Source organism: Cebus imitator, unplaced genomic scaffold, assembly GCF_001604975.1.
Source record: "Cebus imitator isolate Cc_AM_T3 unplaced genomic scaffold, Cebus_imitator-1.0 Scaffold13, whole genome shotgun sequence".
In the NCBI taxonomy this organism is placed as follows: domain Eukaryota; kingdom Metazoa; phylum Chordata; class Mammalia; order Primates; family Cebidae; genus Cebus; species Cebus imitator.
The window spans coordinates 10,560,398-10,584,128 of NW_016107328.1; the positions used below are offsets into that span (position 1 = coordinate 10,560,398).

Consider the following 23,731-nt stretch of genomic DNA (forward strand, 5'->3'; position numbering starts at 1 on the left):
TGTTTTACAAATTTGTCATTTGTGGACATTTTATATAAATGTAGTAAGACAATAGTCTTTTCTATCAGACTTCTTTTGTTTAGTATAATGTTTTTGAGATCCATGTTGTTCTTGTATCAGTAGTTTGTAAATTGCTGAGTTATTATTTCATTCTTTGAATATTCCATAATTTGACTACTCACCTATTGATATATATTTGGGTTGTTTCTTGTTTATGATTCTAGTAGGTAAGCAATGGTATATTGTTTTGATTTGCATTACATAGTGAGCATTCCATATTTTTATTGACTATTTATCTTTTAGTGAAATACCCAGTCAGATCTCTTTTCTATTTTATTCATCTTGAGTTCTAAGAGTTTTTAATATATTCTGGCTACATGTTCTTTGTCAGATACATATATCAAGGTGAATATTTTGGTAAAGACAAATAGAAAAATGCGGGAAGGTTATATACCAAGGTGATTATCCCTGAGTACAATAAAAGTCCATCTGTTTACTTCCTTTTGGTTATTGATTTTCTGATTTTTTTGCATTTAATATATATCATTTTTATAATTAAAAAATTAGTTTTAAAATGCAAAAGGATCTTGCCTCTGAAGGAAAACAAGGAAAAGTGGTATAGCTGAAGAAGAGTACAAACAAGGTCAGGAAAGGGTATTTGTAAAGATAAGAGATTAGAGCATTTTTATAGGCCAATGGAAAGGAGTGGTAGGATAAAAGAATAGCCTTTAATTCCTTAATGCCTTTGTAGAAGTAGTTGTTGATATGTGTTGACACCACAATAAGCAACATATAGCTTAGTAGGACACTGGGTAAACACAGTAGTTCTAAATTTCTTTAGAAGGGAAGATCTCAGAGATGTTTAGGAACTGACTTAAAAGTGAGAATAGGAAAAAGTCTCTAATACAGAAAATTATTATGGAATTGACTCAGCATATTTTGTACACCCTTGGTACATTTTAAATTCAGAATTATCTTTCCATCCTCACAGTTTCTTCAGCTATCAAAAGTTGTATGATGAAGACTACAGATTTCATTTAAAATTAATGTAGACTTGATGAACCTTAAAAAGGAAACAACCCTCTTTTAAAAACAACTTTACTTACCCACAGTCTTAAATCATGGGCCTTGTCCCTTGTAAGATTTTAGTTGAGTTCTTGAAGAAGATAACATTTGCTCTGCCATCCTGTTTACAAATATAGAACTCTACAATTAGAAATATAATTTTCTGGGTGCCAAAACCACAGGACAGACTGGTTTTGGTACTGTCATTGCTTTGATCCACTTGCTGTGGTAAAATTAATTAATCCCAAAATTACCATCTCCTAGGTTTCATATGGAAATTACTGATAAAATAGTCCATTATAAGTTACTTTTTTTTTTTTTTTTTTTTGAGACAGTTTCTTTTTTTTATTTCTGTTTTATTTAATTTGGGCCACCTAAGGTCACTGCAACCTCTACCTCCTGGGTTCAAGCCATTCTCCTGCCTCAGCCTCCTAAGTAGGTGGAATTTACAGGCACATGCCACCACACCTGGCTAATTTTTGTATTTTTAGTAGAGACAGTGTTTTGCCATGTTGGCCAGGCTGGTCTCGAACTCCTGACCCCAAATGATCTGCCTGCTTTGGCCTCCCAAAGTGCTGGGACTACAGGTATGAGTCATTGTATCTAGCCTGTTTTAAGATTTTCTTAATCATTCTTTGAAGCACCATAAATAGTAGGTGCCATTCTACAGATAAGGAAACAAGCTAAAAAAAAGTAATAACCAAGGGGAGTTTATCCTAGGAAGACAAAGATTTCTCGACTGTGGGAAATTTAATGAAATCCATTATATTATGGTGATTGTTCCATTACACTCATATAAATTCATCTTGCTAGACTGTCACTCTTTTTTTTTTAATCATATAAAAAAATTATAAAATAGAGACAAGGTCTCACTATGTTGCCCAGGCTGGTCTCAAGCTCCTGGGCTCAAGCAATCCGCTCACCTCAGCCTCCCAAAGTGTAGGGATTAGAAGTGTGAGCCACCATGCCCAGCCTAGACTGTAACTCTTTAAGTTGTTATCTCTGATTTTAAATAGTCACATAAATTATTTTAAAACTATAAAATAGCAAGGTAACTGTTGGGACAATTTTTCTTTTCTTATGTAATTATTATTAATGAATTTTATGGTATGTTGGGAGAAACTTTCAAGATGGAAGTATTTTGTCTATAGGCATAAGTACCAAAATCTTATTTAGTGTTTTTTAAATAAGAAATACTGTTATCCATAATAACAAAATTGAAAACCCATAATTCTTTTTAGTGATTTTTTCTTACAAGTATTTTTTATTTTAATTTGCAATTTAAAAAATATAACCCTGCATATAGGTGCTACTGATAACTTCTATAATCTAGGAAGAATAATCTTTATTTTTGTTTCTTAGGTGCAAACTGTTTTGAAGCCAGTTCATCATAAGGAAGGACAAGAACTAACTACTTTGCTGAATACTCCACATATTCAGGTAGAAGTTGGACAGATGATTATATACATGGTTTTTCCAGTATTCTTTTATTTTTTTTATTTCTTTTTTCTTCCTTTTTTTAATCACAGGAGAAGGATTTAATCTTTTATTTTTTTTTTAATCAAAGACTCCAGGGCTGAAAGAGATGTCAAATATTATCTAGCCTGTTTTGATATTTACAACTCTGTCTATAACATAATAGTTATTGTTGGGTTATATATTTTCAGATTTAAAATGAACCAAATTATTTTTGAAACAACTGTTTCTTTAAAAATTAGGCAAAAATTATTCCCCCTTTTGGTTATATTTTCTGTAAGTTTTAATTATCTAGGGTGTTTAGGCCTTCACATTGATTTTGTTTTATGAAGTTTAATAAGTATTTTAGACTTTCATTCCAGAGTATGCCCTTAGTATACTTAACACATCTTTATTTATTATTAGCTCTAATTAATTATAGCACTTTTAAATATTTAATGGTCAGAATACTTTGTACATAGTGAGATTAAAAATCACTCTGCAGAAAAAAATCATGCTATTACTTAAAATGCCATGGATTTCTTTGAAACAGGCACTTTTACTGGCCCACGATAAGGTTGCTGAGCAGGAAATGCAGCTAGAGCCCATTACAGATGAGAGAGTTTATGAAAGTATTGGCCAGTATGGAGGAGAAACTGTAAAAATAGTTCGTATAGAAAAGGCTCGTGATATTCCATTGGTAAGTGTCCCACATACTGTTGTTAAGCAGGCGCATTTTTCTTCTGTTGTGTGCTTCAAAAGTCTGGTTAATTTCAGAATTCTAATGAATAGAGTATTTCTCAAGTGGAAAATGTGGGGAAAATGATCAAACCTTTAAATCTAATTACAATTACTGTAGCTGTGTAAGTAAATTTTTTCTTAAGATAACTGAAGGTTAGTATTGTTGAGTAGAAAACAAATAGAATTTAAAAATAAATGCTTAACAAAAAATTGTATTATTTTTAAATTAGATAATTTTTTTTTAGGGTGCTACAGTTCGTAATGAAATGGACTCTGTCATCATTAGCCGTATAGTAAAAGGGGGTGCTGCAGAGAAAAGTGGTCTGTTACATGAAGGAGATGAAGTTCTAGAGATTAATGGCATTGAAATTCGGGGGAAAGATGTCAATGAGGTTTTTGACTTGTTGGTAAGTTGACACAGCCAGAAGAATAATTTTATTTTTCTGCAATCAGTAGTAATATAACTCATTAATACACTCAGTACATATTTATTGAGTGCCTAATATGCACTAGCCTTTTGGGAAGTAGTAACAAAACAAAGTCTGTGTCCTCATTTTTTGTGTTATTTTATTTATTATCTGTAATTGATTGTTGTTTTTCTAATAATATTAGACAGTAACAGTGCCATAGATCTGCAGTGTCCAGTATAATAGTCACTAGCTGCATGTAGCTATTTCTGTTTAAATTAAGTAGAATTTAAAATTCAGTTCCTTATTCACACTAGCTGCATTTCAAGTGCTGAAAAGCAGTATGTAGTTAATGGCTACCATATTAAGATACAGAAGTAGCACAATTCCATCATTGGAGAAAGTTCTATTAGATAGTGCTGGTATAATCAGGAAATCATTTATAGACATCTTTTGAGGGAAATTTATGATTACTTTGTACATACCCACAGACCAGATTTATGGTTCTAGTTACCCAGCATCTGTTATTACAGTGGAATTTCCACTCTCTGCTTATGCTGCTGTAAAATCTATAAAACATCTTCACACACTTATTTTCACCCAGCCCCATTCATTGGTTTGGTAGAGCTAAGTGCCACTGGTCATCATGTAAGCCTGTGGAGGGGTTCTGAAATACTCCAGTTTAGGGAATGTAGATCATAAAATCATGGAATGGTTTTCATAAATACAAATTTAAAAAATAACCTGATCTTTCTATTACAGTCTGATATGCATGGTACTTTAACATTTGTTCTGATCCCCAGTCAACAAATCAAGCCTCCTCCTGCCAAGGAAACAGTAGTAAGTGATTTTTAAATGTTCACTATTTATTTGTTCCGTGGCTGCTGTTTACTTCTGTTACTGTTTACTGTTACAGAAATGTCACTGAGTATTTCTTGTACTCAAATACAGGTAAATTCAGTCATTTTTATTTAAATAAATATGAAATACCAATGTTTTAAATTAGTAAACTCTGCACCTTTTTTTGGTGGGGTTGGGGGTAAAGATGGAGTCTCCCTCTGTTGCCCAGGCTAGAGTGCAGTGGTGTGATCTTCCCTCACTGCAACCTACGCCTTCCGGGTTCAAATAATTCTCCTACTCAAGGTAGCTTGAGTAGCTGGGATTATAGGCTCATGCCACCATGCCTGGCTAATGTTTGTATTTTTAGTAGAGATGGGGTTTTGCCATGTTGTCCAGGCTTGTCTTGAACTCCTTGGCTTCATGTTATCTGCCTGCCTTGGCCTCCCAAAATGCTGGGATTATAGGTATGAGTTATTGCATCTGGCCAAGTCTGCACCTTTTTAAAATAGAAAATATTTCAGTTTCAGAATTTTTTATTTTGCAGTTATAGTGCATTTACTTAATACAGGGTAGAGTAAGTGCTTTTTAAAAGTTTGTACAACCCTTATTTTAGAGTATATTGTTCTGTTAAACATTTACTCAGCTAACTCTATTAAAAGTTAGGCTTCATTACCCTCTCTGATCAAGCAATTGCATTCCAAAGTATATATCCAAGAGGACTAAAACATATATTCACATAAGAATGTCTACATTAACATTCATAGCAGCAGCATTCATTGTAGCTAGAAAGTAGTAACAATGCAAATAGCTGTCAAGTGATGCATGAAAGACAAAATATGTATATATGATGGGATATTATTTGATAATTTTAAAAGACTAAGGTACTGATATATGCCACAATATTGGATGAACCTTGAAGAAATTATGAGAAATGAAAAAGCCAGTCACAAAAGGCCATGTATTCGTTCATTTATATAAAATGTCTAGAATAGGTAAGTCCGTTGGAGAGAAAGTAGATTAGTAGTTCCTTAGATGTGGAGATGAGGAGTTATGAGGAAATGGTAATTGCTAATCAGTACCAAGTTTCTTTTTGAGGGGATAAAGATGTTCTCAAATTATTTGTGGTGATAGTTGTACAAATCTGTGAATATACTAAAACCATCCAGTTGTGTACATGGGTGAATTGTATATGAATTATATTCCAATAAAACTATTTAAAAATGATAAACTTTAAAGTGTTGGATTAACATGGAAGCTTGTTGTATTGCATCTGTTATTCTTAACTTTAAAGCACAGCAGTTTGAGAAAGAACACATTTTATTTTTTTCTCAATATTTCATCACAGGTATGTTTATACTTTTGCTATCATTCCATGTTTTCCCTTTATGTTTTATGGAACACGCTGAAGTTGATATTGTATCTGCAACCTAATTTATGTTTACAGTTTTTCGTAGGAAGAGAAATGAGGGAATACAGCTTGTCTTTGAATTCAAACAGCTTGATTTTCTGTGCATTGCGTTTTTCCCTATATATCTCCTGTGAATAAGCCCTGAACTTCAAAAGTAGCTCTGCAAACTGAGGAGACATAACAGAGGAGGGTTGGAATATGCTCCTGCTTAATTATCTACAATAATCCATCCCTCCTGAGCAAATGACTTTTGTCTTTTGAGAATGAATGTCAGAAGTTAAGGCATTTTTTTTGTTTGTTTTGTTTGAGATGGGATCTGGCTCTATTGCCCAGGCTGGAGTGCAGATTACAACTCACTGCAACCTCCTACCTCAGCTTCCCTGGTAGCTGGAACCACAGATGCATACCATCACATTTGGCTAATTTTTGGTACCTTTGGTAGAGATGGGGTTTCACTATGTTGCCCAGGCTGGTCTCAAACTCCTGAGCTTAAGTGATCCACCCGCCTGAGCCTCCCAAGGTGCTGGGATTACAGGCGAGAGCCATCATGCCCAGCCAAGACATGTTTTCTCAACATTTTTTTTCCTTATCTTCATGTAGAATCTGTAATTCTGTAAAAGAAAATCTATTTTTTCATGGATAAAATTAATCGAGGTATTACATTGATGCTTGTTGATTCTCATTGTATGCAAAACAGAATGTCAAAGTAATTAACTTACACAGATTGTTTCCACCTAACAATGAAATAACTTACTTATCCTTTAGTGGTTATTGAACCCCCACTGTTCATTATTGATTAAGAATAAAAGGCTGGTTTAATCTGAAAACCAAAGGAATATATGTTCATGGTGAACAATCTCAGGAACTACTTAACTGGAAAATGAAGTTGCTTAAAAAGGAAGAAAGTGGGAAAAAGAGCAACATGCCAGGTCTATCCCATTTAAAATGCAGCTTTTTTTTTTCTTTTTAGTTAGAGTTTTGCTCCGTCACCGAGGCTGGAGTACAGTGGCACGATCTGGGCTCACTGCAACCTCCACCTCCCAGATTCACATGATTCTCCTGCTTCAGCCTCCCAAGTAGCTGAGACTACAGGTGTACAACACCACACCTGGCTAATTTTTGTATTTTTAGTAGAGAAGGGGTTTGACCTTGTTGGCCAGGCTGGTCTCAAACTCCTGACCTCTAGCGATCCGCCCGCTTTGGCCTCCCAAAGTGCTGGGATTACAGTCGTGAACCACCGTGCCTGGCCCCTGCTTTTCTCTTTTTATTATGAATAACTCTCAATTGCAATATAGCTTGCCAAGTTTTATCAGACCTAACTGGCATAAAATGAATAACTATTATTAAAGCTCATTGAGGCTGTCCAGAAAGGAAATAATAATAGGAAATCATAATCTTGGTTGATATGTGGAGAATAATTATCTATTGAATTGATGATCTAAAGAAATTAGAACCAGTTTATTGAGTATTCATTATAGTACAGGTCAGCATCTGTTGAGAGCTGCAGCAGATCTTTCTGATTTATGTTTTGTGATATTAGAAACGTGTTTAAGACAGATACACAAAATAGGTGTTTTCTGAAACTCCTGTATAATCACTTGTTGAACTATAATGTCACGTATGGCAACAGTAAGCTGTGTCAGGAGAAGTACTCTCTGAGTTCTTAAAATTTATTTTGTACCACGCATAGCAACCAGTGGCTGCTCTTTCAATAGCAGGGGGGCAAGAGTCTTGGCACCTTTGTATTTCACTTACTGGGTGACCAACACATTTGACCTATGAAACATACACATTATTCAAACTGTGCAGTTTCCTTCTCACCTTTTAAAAAAAAGGAAGGGTTGAATTTCCCATACTAGTTTGTGAAACTTCAGATTATTAAATAATATTTAGGGAGGACATAATAGACTTTTATCTAAATGGGATTTTTTTCATTTAGTCTAATGCCATAATCTAACAAGGAATGTATTGAAATGAAGCAGTATCACACTGCTTATTAGTTACAGAATATGTACCAGATAATTAACAGATTATTGATTGTTTTAGATATATAAGCTATTATTATGATTATGTACTCTGTGCCAGGCACTACAGAGATAACTGTGTTGTAAGGAAAAGTTGAGAACCATTGCTATCAAATGCATTGCTTTCCCTATATAGGTATAAAATGTATAAAAGATATTTATTAATACATGGTGGATGGGGGAAGAGGAGGAATCCTAGAGCTGTGGGGAGATACCGAAAAACTTGCTTGATGCTGTAAAGGCTTTCCTTGACTCCCTTTCACTATTTTCCCTTCTATAATGAACTTTAAGAGTTAAAGATAAATCTGTGATAGTAAGAAATGCAGAAATAAAAAGTACAAAGGAAAATATTTTGATAGCAGAGATGTGGATCAACCTAAATGCCCATCAGTGGTAGAATGGATAAAGAAAATGTGCTATATATATACCATGGAATACTCATGCAGCTATAAAAAAATTAGATCATATCCTTTACAGGGATGTGGATGGAGTTAGAGGCCATTGTCCTTAGCAAACTAATGCAGGAACAGAAAACCAAATACCACATGTTCTCTTATAAGTGGGCGCTAAATGAAGAGAACACATGAACACACAGAGGGGAACAACACACACTGGGGTCTTTCGGAGGGTAGAGGGTTGGGGGAGGGAGAGGATCAGGAAAAATAACTAATTGGTACTAGGCTTAATACCTGGGCGATGAAGTAATATGTACAACAAACCCCCAAGACACAAGTTTCCCTATTTAACAAACCTGCACTTCTATCCCTGAACTTAAAAGTTAAAAAAAAAAAATTAGTATAAAAAATATAAAAGCCAACCTAGTACTTAGACATAATAGAAAAGGGAAAAACCAAACTTCCTTTTTTGTTTTCCCCCTCTTTTTGATTTTGAGAGAGTCACCAATGTGATAGCCTTTCCTTCATGGATACTAACTTGTCCATTAAGCTAATCCCAAAGTTGTCTCCAAGGTACACTGTTCACATGGTTGTAGCAAATTTATACCTTTCCAAAGGAGTGTCCATTGAACAAGTGGAATACAAGATCCTGAGTTTCTAGATCAGTACTCTTCAAATATATATATATATATATATATTTTTTTTTTTTGGGGGGGGACAGTTTCACTCTGTTGCCCAGGCTGGAGTATAGTGGTGCGATCTTAGCTCACTGCAACCTCCACCTCTTGGGTTCAAGCAACTCTCCCACCTCAGCCTCCTAAGTAGCTGGGACTACAGCTACCATGTACATGTACGATCTACTGTGCCACCGGCTAATTTTGTTTTTGTATTTTTAGTAGAGATGGGGTTTTGCCACATTGGCCAGGCTGGTCTTGAACTCTCGACTTCAGGTGATCCACTGCCCTCTGCCTCCCAAAGTGCTGGGATTATAGGTATGAGCCACCATGCCCAGCCTACTCTCCAAAAGGTTTATTACACACCTTTATCAATTAAAAAACATTGAACATGCTCCCTCCCATATTTTATGTACGTACTACTATACTTACTATCCTAAATTACAATATAGGACAAATTTTATTGTTATTAAGAAGTAATTCAAATAGCTTTCTTGATTGGTTGAAAAAAATATTTTGGAACATTGAATCCCTAAAAAACATGCAAATAAACTGATGAATCATTATCCCTGTATCCTATCCCCATTTTATCATTAAGACTTCAATTATGAACAACTTAAAGATACAGAAAAAAAGGAAAAAGAAAATGTTGGGCTGGAAGATAATTGTGCCCAAACAGTTCTATAATTTGAAATGTAAGTAGAAGATTTTGTTTTGTTTAGAAGGCAAATACTGTTTTGATCAGATACACTGTACTGATTGTTTTTATAGTATTATGAGGCCCTGGACCTTTCCTATGAGAGTCAGCTTATCTCCTTCATTTTAAAGGGGTTTTGTTTTTTGTTGTATGAGAAACAAAATAATTTAGTCACTAACAGGAAAGATTGGTGGAGATAACTTCTAGAACTTATGAGAATTAATCAGTGGAATATATGGATCGAAATCATATAGTATATGTTAAGGCAGTACCCAGACTTTAACTCATTCCAGTTGTTAATTTTTCTGACGTGAAATAAATTTTCCTTAGGAAAAATAAAGAACTTTTTTCTCTTAATTTTAGGAAAGTAAGAATTTTTTTCTCTGAATTTTAGGGTATATTTTAGATGGGACTAGATAAACTTGTCACATAAGTAAAGCATGTTCTCTTCCCAGCCTACACAAAGAGGGGCCCTATTCCAAGCCAGTTAAATTAGAATAGTTAAGGGATGAAAACTACATAGGCAAGAGTACATGGAAAAGTACTTCTCGGTGATTTTATTGGCCTCTGGCAATGGTCATAAATGTAGATATTCCCTCCTCACTGCTCTTCTTAATTTCTCTCACAGTAGTAGTTCTCTAAGATATCTGTACCTAATAATTACCCAAGGAACCTGATTAAAATTCAGAGTCTGAGAGTCTGAGGTGTGGCCTGAGAATTCAGCATTTTAATAAACATCCTAGGCAGGTGATCTGAGCAAAAACACTTTGAAAAACAACATGCTGGATATGCTTTCAGAAAGTGATTTGATAAAATTATCAGTCAGGTTGACAAGTACTCTGATTTTATCTTTGAAAAATTTGGTAAAATTGATCTCCTCTACCTCAAGTGATGCCTAAAATTCCATTTTAGATTCTCAAGGTTTTTGGGGGGTTTTTTTGGCAAAAAAGACAACTCAAACAGATGCTAGAAGTAGTATTAATTGATAGGATGATACTCAAGCACAGATTTTTTTTTAAAAACATATTTCTAGATAATACTATATATGAAATTTTTTCCTCATACCAAATATTTTTGCTCCATCTCTCAACTGTGTTTTGATTCGCTGCTATCCTACACAACTTTCTAAAATTAATTTTTAGTGTTGACTGACAGATTTCAAGATTTTAATAAAAACTTTTTTCACATCTAGAACAAGGCTCTTTAGGGCATGCCATTTAGGATGCAGCATAACACTTTCAAATTTGGTGTAGTATCTTAACTATATTTGATACAAGACTATGTACTATTCTGTTCCATTTATATGAGTTAAGATACAGGGGAAACTAATCAGTATTTCTAGAAATCAGGATGTTGTTTATCCTTGGAGGCGATGGGATGGGTAGTCACTGAAAGACACCAGGTGGGGTTTCTGAGGTGCTGGTAATATTCTGGTTCTTGATTTGGATGCTAGTTACACAAAACTGTTTAGTTTTTGAAAATTCACTGTGCTATACACTTATGATTATGTGTATATTTTGTACCTGTGTAGTGCATCAAAAGTTACCCCCAAAAGGCATAATAACATTGGTTTTACTTGTAGCTGTTTAACTTTTATATCTTTATATTTTTAACTAGATCATTTTTTTAATCTTAGTTTCAGTTTGTGTATTAGGACTCAGCTTTATTTCCTATTTACAGAAGTTAGTAAACTACTTCTTTAAAATGAAAAAATTTCTTTAATGACAAGCCAAACATTTTTTTTAAATAATGCTTTTACTGGGCTGGGCGCGTTAGCTCATGCTTGTAATCCCAGCACTTTGGGAGGCCAAAGCGGGCAGATTACCTGAGGTCAGGAGTTTGAGACAGCCTGACCAACATTGAAAAACCCTGTCTCTATTAAAAATACACAGTTAGTTGGGCATGGTGGCTGATGCTTGTAATCCCAGCTACTTGGCAGGCTGAAACAGGAGATTGCTTGAACCTGAGAGGCAGAGGTTGCGGTGAGCCGAGATCACGCTATCGCGCTCCAGTCTGGGCAACAAGAGCGAAACACTGTCTCCAGTAAAAAAAAAGCCTCTATCGTCTGTCCGTCTGTCTGTGTATCTGTCTGTCTGTCTGTCTGTCTGTCTGTCTAACTTTATCACTTAGCATTTTTTCAAATTTCCTGTAGTCTATCATCGATAGTACTCAATTTAGTCAGTGTCTCAAGCGTTTAAAGAGGATACTGTAGTCTTTAAAATAATTTTTAGGGCAGACTAGTATTATCTTTATTACATACGTATAACCTCTATTATGGTGAGAGTAAAACACTTAAAGCCAAGGCTAGGTGCAGTGGCTCACATCTGTAATCCCAGCACTTTGGTAGGCCAAGGTAAGTGGATCACCTGAGGTTGGGAGTTTGAGACAAGCCTGACCAACATGGAGAAACCCCATCTCTACTAAAAATACACAATTACCCAGTCATGGTTGCTCATTCCTGTAATTCCAGCTACTCGGGAGGTTTTAGCAGGAGAATTGCTTTAACCCAAGAGACAGAGGTTGCAGTGAGCTGAGATCGCGCCATTGCATTCCAGCCTGGGCAACAATAGCGAAACTCTGTCTCAAAAAAAAAAAAAAAAAAAGGCCTCCATCCATCCATTTATCTAACTTTATCACTTACAAAGCATTTTATCAAATTTCACGTAGTCTGTCATCAACAGTACTCAGTCTAGTCAGTGTCTCAAGTGCTTAAAGAGGATATCTTCTTTAAAATAATTTTTGGGGCAGACTGGTATTATCTTTATTACATATAACCTCAATTATCATGAGAGTAAAACACTTAAAGCCAAGGCTGGGCACAGTGGCTTACATCTGTAATCCCAGCACTTTGGGAGGCCAAGTCAAGTGGATCACCTGAGGTCAATAGTTCAAGACCAGCCTGGCCAACTGGTAAAACCCTGTATCTACTAGAAATTTAAAAATTGGCTGGGTGTGGTGGCTCATGCCTGTAACCTCAGCACTTTGGGAGGCCAAGGCAGGTTGATCACAAGGTCAAGAGATTGAGACCGTCCTGGCCAACATGGTGAAACCCTGTCTCTACTAAAAATACAAAATTAGCCAGGTGTGGTGGTGGGTGCCTATAGTCCCAGCTACTTGGGAGGCTGAGGCAGGATAATTGCTTGAACCTGGGAGGCGGAGGTTGCAGTAAGCCGAGATCACACCACTGCACTCCAGCCTAGGGACAGAGTGAGACTCCATCTCAAAAAACAAGAAAAACAAATTAGCTGGGCATGGTGGTGAGTGCCTGTAATCACAGCTACTTGGGAGGCTGAGATAGGAAAATCGCTTGAACTCGTAGGTTGAGGTTACAGTGTGCCAAGATTGTGGCACTGCACTCTAGCCTGGGCAACAGAGTGTGACTGCATCTTAAAAAAAAAAGAGAGAGAGAGAGAGAGAGAAAGCCAAATAACATTTGGATAGAAATGGATCTTGAATTCTTTGGCTGTTCATCTATTGCTTGGTTCACTGAACCTGAACTTGGAATTTAACCTATGTGGGACAGAAATGCTTATTACAAATACGTGTGAGATTTCATTAGATGAATTAGGTTTCTTACAGATTTTGGAAGTGTCACATGCAACTTGCCCAGGTTAGGTAAAAATTAGACATAGAGAAGTTAAAGAGAATGTTAGTACTTTTATAACTTCTTGGAAGTAGGAATAGTCTGCCATATCTTACAGAGGCATACTGGAAGAAATGGCATATGAAGTAGCTTTCTATAAAGTTCATGAGAGTTCCTATCTACCCTTAATGCTAAGTAGAATAGCACAATTCTTTATTTGGATTTTCAAGAACCCATTATTAGCAAAAATCATAACTTGTACCATTAATAATATGTTTATAGCATACAAAAAGGAATTGATTATAAACTTGATTTAGATAATTTTAGTCATTTGTAGTGTGCTTGTTTCATGAACATATCCTTTAGAAGAAACACCAAGAGAGTGTAAGGCACAGTTGGACTGACAGTGGGGTCAAGAGACAATGACACCCCCGGGGAAGATGATATTCACCTGCTTCAATGATGAGTTGTGGTATGGTAAAGTGTACCTTTTCTGGTAGTAGTGATTTAGAAATTGCATACCTTATTGCAGAGTCATTGTTTTCATAGGTCAGGATTCTATTCTATTTCTGCTTCTCTCAAGCTTTTGAGGCACCTTGGACCTCAGCCTGTAGCTGCTATCAGTGTTGTGGATGTCCTTGTACCTATGTGCAAGTCAACAGAGAAGACAACAGATCAACCTGAGAAAATACTGCCCCAAAACACTTTTACTTAACACCCTCCTTCCAACTACAGTTTCTTTGCACTAATGAAAAATTGTGTCCAAAGTGCAGTGTCTCACACCTATAATCCTACCACTTCGGGAGGCTGAGGGAGGAGGATTGCTTGAGGCTAGAAATTTGAGATCATCTTGGGCAACATACTGAGATACTGTCTCTATTAAATTTTTTTTAAATTAAAAAAATAACATTTGTAGCATTTATATTCTTACAAAACATTTTATATTGCCATTTATTGTTTTTATTTTTGCCCTTTTTATCTTTTAGATCCATGTAAAAGCTCATTTTGACTATGACCCCTCAGATGACCCTTATGTTCCATGTCGAGAATTAGGTCTGTCTTTTCAAAAAGGTGATATACTTCATGTGATCAGTCAAGAAGATCCAAACTGGTGGCAGGCCTACAGGGAAGGGGACGAAGATAATCAACCTCTAGCTGGGCTTGTTCCAGGTAAGAGACAATATGATAGAAAGTACATAGTATTAAAAGAACATATAAAATGCAAGTCTTCACAAAGAAAAACTAACTTTTTCATGTAGTTGGGTTTTTATGTTGTCCCTGTAGCATAAGTGTCTTAAATAGAATGTGGCCAATTCTTTGGCCTTTAGAATGGAATTATATATAACTTCAGCCAATCCCATATTGTACTACATTCTCTGTATACATATTAAGATGATCCCATTATCAAGGCAACACAACTTGTGTTATACTATATACTATACCAAGACATTAATCAGTGCATCACCACGATTTATGAGAAGGAAAGATGCATCATTTTATAAGGAATCAGGAAAAGTAACATCATAGAATGTATTATACCAAATGTGATCTTAGGGCAGAAATAGGATGCTCCAATTTTTTTTTTAGACAGAATTTTGCTCTTATTTCCCAGGCTGGGGTACAATGGCATGATCTCAGCTGACCGCAACCTCTAGCTCCCAGGTTCAAGCGAAGTATAGACAAGGTTTCTCCATGTTGGTCAGGCTGGTCTCGAACTCCCGACCTCAGGTGATCCACCTCAGCCTCCCAAAGTGCTGGAATTATAGGCGTGAGTCACCACGCCCAGCTCCAAATTTTTTATTGATGAAACTATCCCTAATTTAGATTAAACTGTAACTTTAGCTTACTTTATAGATGAAGATTATTAAGGGAACATGTTTCTGAGAAAGAGTTAAGATGATACAAAATAAAACAAATTACAGTCATGCATCACTTAACAACAGAGATATGTTCTGAGAAATGTACCGTTAGGTGATTTCACTGTTGTGAAAACATCATAGAGTGAGTGTATTTACACAAACCTAGATGGTATGGCCTGTCGTGCACCTAGGCTATGTGGTATAGCCTATTATTCCAGCCACCATCGTATATGTGGTTTATTGTTGACCAAAATGTTGTTATGCAGTACATGACTGTATGTGGATACAATTTTTTTCTACAAATGGCTCTTATAGTTCCCAGAATGGGAGTAGAATGGAGAAAGGAGAGCAGAACCAAGGCAAGTATAATAAGCTATTAAAGAAGGCAAAGGAATACAGGATGATAAAAATAGGGACATAGGGTAAAGGGATAATCACCTATTTGTTAGGAAATGCTGTTATGTCTGCACCATGTAAGGCATTTGCATGGTGCTGAGATAAACTTCGCTTCCGTGCTTGACTTGAAAGCATATCCATTAATAGTTTAGTGTATTTTTTTTCCTGTGTCCCCTCTGTTACAATTCTTTCTACCATATATTCTCAGTTTGTAAACTTGAGGTCGAAACTGGGTCTTATTTAATTTAAATCCAGATAATTTATGTTAAATTAATAAACAAAAGGTGATTTTAAAAAATAGTTCTCAAACAAACAAAAAAAATTTAAAAAAAAAAGTTTGCCAGGCACGGTGGCTCACACCTGTAATCCCAGCACTTTGGGAGGCCAAGGTGGGCGGATCACGAGGTCAAGAGATCAAGACCATCCTGGCCAACATGGTGAAACCCTATCTCTACTAAAAGTACAAAAAAGGAGCCGAGCTTGGTGGTGCATGCCTATAGTCGCAGCTACTCGGGAGGCTGAGGCAGGAGAATTGCTTGAAACCAGGACACGGAAGTTGCAGTGAGCCGAGATCGCGCCACTGCACTCCAGGCTGATGACAGAGCGAGACCCTGTCTTTAAAAAAAAAAAAATATTCTGCCAGAACTGCTGTTTCTGAATTAGACCTTTCACTGCTTCTCTGTAACGTTTTCTGCCCTTATATTTTACCAACAACATTTTTTTAGCGATCATCCCTCCTACTGATACCTGAAGATCTTAAGTGTAAAGCTAATAGAGTTAGCCTTACACTGGATTTGACTACAAGCAGTAGTTTAGGGGAAAAGAGGAAAAGGAGGGCATGAAAAAAAGGCTAAGAAATACTGACTGTCAGATATGTAGGAGGAACATAGGAAGTTGTCCATAGATTTTAGAACAGGTTAAAAGGAATCTCTTTTATCTCTGTAAGTAACCCAAAGACACTTCTCTGGGTAACAAGAGATTTCAACATAATATTTATATTTATTCTTTTTGAGTATAAGGTCACAGAAAACTTCAAGTTTCTCACTTTAAAACTCAAAAGCAAGAAACAGATTTTGTCTATATCAGTCATATTTTAAGGAAGGAGAAATGGACTTCTTACATTTATTTTAGAGGATGATGCTACAACCCGTGATTCTTCGGTTAACAATACAGGACATTTCTCTAGAATCTTGGAGTGTTGGGCAGCCATTGTGGGTCCGCCTCAGGCTTGTGCCAAATATCAGTATGGTGTCATCTTACCATGCCAAACTTTAGCCCATAAATGTTTAGAACTAGGGTTTGTTGATAGGTTGATTTTTCTGAATGTATATAGATTCCAGTGATAACACTTTTAATAAGATTAAAGATCTACCTTAGAGTTTGACAATGGCTTTCCATCAGAATTAGATGGATTTTTTTAAGAGGTCATTATGACGCCGGCTGTGGTTTCTCACCCCTGTAATCCCAGCACATTGGGAGGCTGAGGCGGGAGGATCACTTGAGCCCAGGAGTTTGAGACCAGCCTGGGCCACATAGTGGCATAGCTATCATAATGAGACCCTGTCTCTACAAAAAATTTTAAAATTAGCTGAGCATGGTGGTGCGTACCTGTAGTCCCAGCTACTCAGGAGGCTAAGGTGGGAGGATTGCATGAGCCTGGAAGGTTGAGGCTGCAGTGAGCTGTGACCACGCCGATCTACTCCAGCCTGGACAACAGAGCGATACCCTGTCTCAGGGAGAGAAAAAAAAAAGATTTCCATCTAATTAATTTCTGCCTCTATTTCAGAATAGCCTGTAGTTCATACTATAAAAATATGCCACAGAAGCACCTCACTGCAATGTTTAAAATTTTTAGCCTGTAAACTATTAAAATTGCTTTGTTCTTGATTTTTAAAAATCAACTAATTTTTTTTTTTAATTTTAATCATCTTAAAATTTTCCTTCTAGTAATAGTTACTTGTTTTATTAAGTATATAGGCTGGGTGTGGTGGCCCATGCCTGTAATCCCAGCACTTTGGGAGGCCAAGGTGGGTGGATCACGAAGTCAGGAGATTGAGACCATCCTGACCAACGTGGTGAAACCCCATCTCTACTAAAAATACAAAAAAATTAGCCATGCATGGTGGTGCGTGCCTATAGTCCCACCTCCTCAGGAGGCTGAAGCAGGAGAATTGCTTGAAACTGGAAAACGGAAGTTGCAGTGAGCCAGGATCACGCCATTGCATTCCAGTCTGGCAATAGAGGGAGACTCTGTCACACAAAAAAAGAATATAGTCTTGGCCTTGCACAGTGGCTTATGCTTCTAATTACGGCATTTTGGGAGGCCAAGGCAAGAGGATCACCTGAGGTCAGGAGTTCAAGACTAGCCTGGCCAACATGGTGAAATCCTGTCTCTACTAAAAATACAAAAATTAGCTGGGTGTGGTGGTGGGCACCTATAATCCCTGCTACTTGGGAAGCTGACATGTGAGAATCACTTGAACCCGGGAGGTGGAGGTTGCAGTGAGCCAAGATCGTGCCACTGCGCTCCAGCTGGGCCGACAGAGCCAGACTTCATCTCAAAAGAACCAGGCTTCCTTTAGTGCTTTTTATGTGTGTCGAACTCAGTATTAACCTTTTTGTTAGTACACTTATGAAATGCACTAAATTCTACAGATTATCCCAACCTATATAGAATTTACTTATTGATTTTTAAGAATCTCTGGCTTTATACTGAAAGAATTAGATTTAAAAATTAAATACAAAAGTGGAACTTCAATGTAATTAAGCATTTTCTAATAGGAAAAGACATATTTGATTTTAACGTAGAGGTCTGAAAAGAAGACCTCTTTCAAGGTCAGAAGCCTTGAAAGTCTTCTATATTAAAATATTAATTTTATAAGGAAAAGCATGTTTCCCATTTATATAATTAGTAACTTAAAAGTGGAAATAAAAAATTGCTAATATGTATACATACACGTAAGAAGAAGGATTGAGAATAATGCATGCAAGGGAATATGTTGAATGGTTTCTTGGAATTGAATATGGAATTGCATATGTGATGAATGCCCATATGTTGTTTTGGAAAAGTTAATTCCTAGAATTGATATGCTTAATTTGAGGTAATTCTAAAGGAGTAGAACCATTCTAAGATTCAGGATAGTAATTTTCCACAAAGTAAATGCTCAATGACACCTTTTTAAAAGTTGAACTATTAAATTTTTAAATATTTATTTATTCTAAGAGATGATATATAGTCCAATAATACACATAGGACTGATTGAGCAGAGTTAATTTAAAAATTTGAAGGCTTCACATCATAGCTGACAAAGGATGGCAAAAGGATTTGGGAGGAAATATAAATGAAGAGATAACATCGAGTGCTTTTCCTTGTTAATTTAAAAGAAAAAAAATCTTATCCTTTTATCTTAAATATTTTACCCTTCTTTTTCTTTCTGTTATTAAGGGAAAAGCTTTCAGCAGCAAAGGGAAGCCATGAAGCAAACCATAGAAGAAGATAAGGAGCCAGAAAAATCAGGTTAGACACTTGTATTTGACATTATTAAGAGGTTTCTTGGGTCTTCATCTGGAGCCATGTGTACATTTGCATATTGGAACTGTGAGAAAGAAGTACTCATGGAAAGAGTGATACAAGAGGCAAAACCGATTATCTTAGAACTGTAAAGAAAGGATAAGATTTAACTATTAAAGATTATATGCCTATATTGTATAATTAATGGAAAATTATAAATACTTTCCTGAAAAATAGTCATTCTACAAACAGTGTAATAAGTATTTATGAAAGTAAATTAAAAACAAGCTGGATGCAGTGGTTCGCACCTTTAATCCTAGCACTTTGGGAGGCTGAGGTGGGAGGATTGAGACCAGGAGTTTGAGACCAGCCTTGCCAACATAGCAAGACCTCATCTCTGCAAACAAAATTTAAAGAATGAATGAATGTATAAGTAGAGTTCTTCAATTTGAATTATGTGGCTTTGTTCAAGGGAAAACATTTATAGTTATGTTTATGATTGCTCAACAGGAAAACTATGGTGTGCAAAGAAGAATAAAAAGAAGAGGAAAAAGGTTTTATATAATGCCAATAAAAATGATGGTAAGTTCTACTCCCAGGGATACGTGGAATTATATCTGAAAGGAATCTAAATCTAGTCCTGTTTTAGACCATAATGTTAAATAAGTGCTTGAGAAAATCATTTAGTAGAAAGTATTTTCTTTTGGAATCCTCTGAGTAAGGCAGTATTTTGAATTCTGGGGAAAATTGATATAAAAATTCAAGTACTATTTAGCAGATGTTGTATTAAATAGTTTCCTTCTACTTAAACTCTTTGCAAAATTAATATTCCTAACAAATTCTTACAGAACATATTTGAAGTAAAAAGAATTTCCTCTGCAATAGCTCATGTCACAGAAGCAACTCATTACTGAGAGCCTACTACCTGCTGGCTAAGTCAGACACACAAGAGAGTTTTTGTTTTATTTTGATTGATTGCTAAGTTTAAAAAGCTCGAAAGTTGTAGCTTCTCTTAAAATCAAAAGCACTGATAAAGTTGGCTTAGTATTCCCAGGTGACAACAGTCTACTGGACCTGAGTGATGACTATTGCCCTTATATCGAGCGCAAGTGTCTAGCTTAACAGTCTCTATCCCTCCCAATGTTTTATTGACCCAACCTGAAATACTGATTTTATTACCTTCTTGATTGGTTTTTATGGGCATTTGAGTTTGCTACTTCTGTTTGGTTCACATTAGAAGCAAGCCAAATAATAAAGCAAAGGCATTCCTCTGTACGCATTTTACAAGGCTTATTCTCTCAAGAATTTGAAATATTTTGAGGCAGCCTAAACTAATAAAGTTAAAACATTATAGTTTATTATATTACATAAAAGCTAAAGGAGATGTGATCAACTTTGTAAATTTTTTCTAAAATAAACATCCTTTAATGCTAATTGACAGATATGTAACTAAAAAGATTTAATGAGTTTTAAATTTTAGCCTCTATATTTGTGATTAATATCTTTAATTTTTTTCTGAAAAAGACTAAAGTAGTCCAGCTCTAAGAGCTACTATACTGTAGAAAACTTGGCAAATATGAACCCTATGGATATATATCCTGTCTGTAAATCAAAATGCTACCACTGTCTTCATTATACATATTAGAAGGAACTCAGATTTTTCAGGGAAAATCATTTGAGAGAAGGAATTATATTTGCTGTTTATGATGGTGTCATCATCGTGAATATTTTAAAATAACTACAATTCATAATAACTGCTGTATTCCAGGGTAGTAACTATATGATTTTGTTCTCACAAATGAGGTTACAGAGCAATAGATTCAAGTGTACATATTAAAGTGATTTGCTGAAATTCTTAACAATTAATATATGATTGTTTGAGCTGGAATTTAAACAAATATAGTTTGAGCTTCTGCTCTGTGCCAGGCTCCATACTGAGCATTGACAAGCCTAAGATGGTCCCCTAACCTCATAGAAACGGAGCTGAAGGAGTCTGACTCCACATCTGATGCTCCTTCTCAGTCGAGAGAAGTAATAGGAGTGAGGACTTGGCAGGCTACTAGCTGTCTGCTTTTGTTCATAGCACTTAACAGCTCTAGTTTCATCTGGATTATGGGTTTTAGGAATGTTACCCCACCTGTCATAATTTAAACCTCGTTGTGAGTCATGACTCTGGGTTAGCATTCCAGAGTAAAGTCAACATAAATGCAGAAAGAGTAGATAACATGGGTATGGCCTGTTGGCAAATTATACAACTAACTATAGCAGGAGTGTCCAATCTTTTGGCTTCCCTGGGCTGCATTGGAAAAAGAATTGTCTTAGGCCACACGTAAAATATACTAACACTAGAGATAGCTGATGAGCTAAATAAAATTTTCAAAAAATCTCATAATGTTTTAAGAAAATTTACAGATTTGAGTTGGGCCGCATTCAAAGCCATCTTGGGCCTCATGTGGCTCATGGGCCACAGGTTGGACAAGCTGGAACTACAGGAAAGTATTTCAGCTTTCTCTGATAACACTAGTTGTAGCCACCATATATAAATGTTGGTCTTTGCCAGCTATTGTATTCTACATATACATTACGTCCGATTCTTAAAACAACCTTCTTAAGTAGAGTATTAATATCTGCATTTTACAAAATTGACAGATACTACTCCTACTAGTTTGTCCCCTGGTACCCCATCTTCATTCAAAGTATTGACTGCAAACTAACTGTTTAAGGATCTGTATGATATATTGTATTAGATATTCAAGAACAGTATGAAAGAGTATTAATAAAAGGAGTAATATATTGTTGTCTGATTCATTTTCGTGGTATCCTAGCAAGGATGTAATGATAATAAATTGTGATTCTTTCTAATTTGGGGGGAAAATTTATGAGTATTTATATTTGTATTACATGGCAATAATTTTGTCTGAAGGGCTTAACTTTTTTTTCCCCAAAGATTATGACAACGAGGAGATCTTAACTTATGAGGAAATGTCACTTTATCATCAGCCAGCAAATAGGAAAAGACCTGTCATCTTGATTGGTCCACAGAACTGTGGCCAGAATGAGTTGCGTCAAAGGCTCATGAACAAAGAAAAGGACCGCTTTGCATCTGCAGTTCCTCGTAAGTTTGAATGCATTCCCATTTTCCTGTGCTTTTCAGTTTAGCGGCTCAGAACCTAACTACATTATGTAGGGAAATTTTTTATTCTTTTTATTAAAACAATGTTATCAATGAAAGAGGAACTTTGTTTAACCAAATATTTTGACAATTTTTAAATTAAAAATAGTTTATTAAGAAGTTTTAAATTTGTTTTTCGAATATGTACTAATTGTTTTCTAAACAAATTTCTGTTTGGGCCCCTTACAATTTCCTATTCCATAGGGAATCAGCTCCTGCTTCTTTAAAATAATACCGAAGATAGAAACTTTGGCATAATCTGAAAACAGAAGTTCTAAGATTATATAGTACCTAATTTTATGGAAGTAAACTTTAGGAGAAGATTAGTAGTAGTGTTTTAAATGCAGGATGAAGTAACTTGAAGTGTAAGCATAAAATATATTAAGATAATTAAATACAACTATTACTGAGATACTACAAACACATTTTTGTTCATTTTTCAACCTACAAAACATAAAAACAATGTTAAACATGTAGGCTGTTAGCATTTCCTCAGTTTTATTATTTCATATTCTGTGTTGCAAAATAAAAATTCTTTCTGACTAGCAGAATTATCCCCCATCCTCACTGTAAGCTATGCTCATTATTTTTATCTGATTTTGTTTGCCTAGATACAACTCGGAATAGGCGAGACCAAGAAGTAGCTGGTAGAGATTATCACTTTGTTTCACGGCAAGCATTTGAGGCAGATATAGCAGCTGGAAAGTTCATTGAGCATGGTGAATTTGAGAAGAATTTGTATGGAACTAGCATAGATTCTGTACGGCAAGTGATCAACTCTGGCAAAATATGTCTTTTAAGTCTTCGTACACAGGTAAAGCTAGAGTTTTGTTTTAGGGTTTGAACTTAGAGGGCGTGTCATACAAAGTAATCTAGTGGAAACCATATTTTGGTCCAGGAACAGTGTGACCTAATTAAGTTTTCATATGGTTTTTCCCACTGATTTGCTATGTGAAATCACAGTTTGCTAAATCTCTTTCAGGTTCCTCAGAGGGGAAAACATGTACATACTTACATATACAGATTGACTATCTCTTGTTCAAAATGCTTGAGAGCAGAGTTTTGAATTTCAGAATTTCTCGAATTTTAGAATATTTGCATATATATAATGAGCTATCTTGAGGATAGGACCCAAGTCTGAAATGAATTTCATTTATCTTTTATATATTCTTTATTTACTTAGCCTGAAGGTAATTTTATTTTTCCTGGGGATGTTGACTAAAGCTGTCCGCTCCTGCGTTTTGACAATGACCCATCACATTAGGCCAGGGGTGGCATTTTCTACCTGTGCCATCATGTCACTGCTTAGAAAGTTTCAGATTTTAGATTTCAGATTTTTGGATTAGAGATGTTCATCATATATATATATATATATATATATATATATATTTGTATGTATGTTCTTAAACTTAAAATACAGTGAATATAGTACTGGTCATACTTTAATTTTAGAGTCTATAAAAGAATTTCCTTTTCTGATTCTGATATGAGAAAAATTAGAAAA

General features: G+C 35.6%; 1 protein-coding gene across 9 annotated transcripts in view; it reads left to right on the forward strand.

Moving 5' to 3' along the window:
• MPP5 (membrane palmitoylated protein 5) overlaps nucleotides 1–23,731 on the forward strand; it is a 104,354-nt gene that overhangs the window by 69,350 nt on the left and 11,273 nt on the right. For all 9 annotated transcript variants that reach the window (XM_017500741.2, XM_037728644.1, XM_037728657.1 and 6 more), the window contains 9 exons: nucleotides 2,428–2,505; nucleotides 3,074–3,220; nucleotides 3,507–3,668; nucleotides 4,431–4,508; nucleotides 14,276–14,459; nucleotides 18,990–19,061; nucleotides 19,566–19,637; nucleotides 22,003–22,170; nucleotides 22,839–23,041. In XM_017500741.2, coding sequence (XP_017356230.1) covers nucleotides 2,428–2,505; nucleotides 3,074–3,220; nucleotides 3,507–3,668; nucleotides 4,431–4,508; nucleotides 14,276–14,459; nucleotides 18,990–19,061; nucleotides 19,566–19,637; nucleotides 22,003–22,170; nucleotides 22,839–23,041 — 1,164 coding nt within the window. The remainder of the gene's footprint in view (nucleotides 1–2,427; nucleotides 2,506–3,073; nucleotides 3,221–3,506; nucleotides 3,669–4,430; nucleotides 4,509–14,275; nucleotides 14,460–18,989; nucleotides 19,062–19,565; nucleotides 19,638–22,002; nucleotides 22,171–22,838; nucleotides 23,042–23,731) is intronic.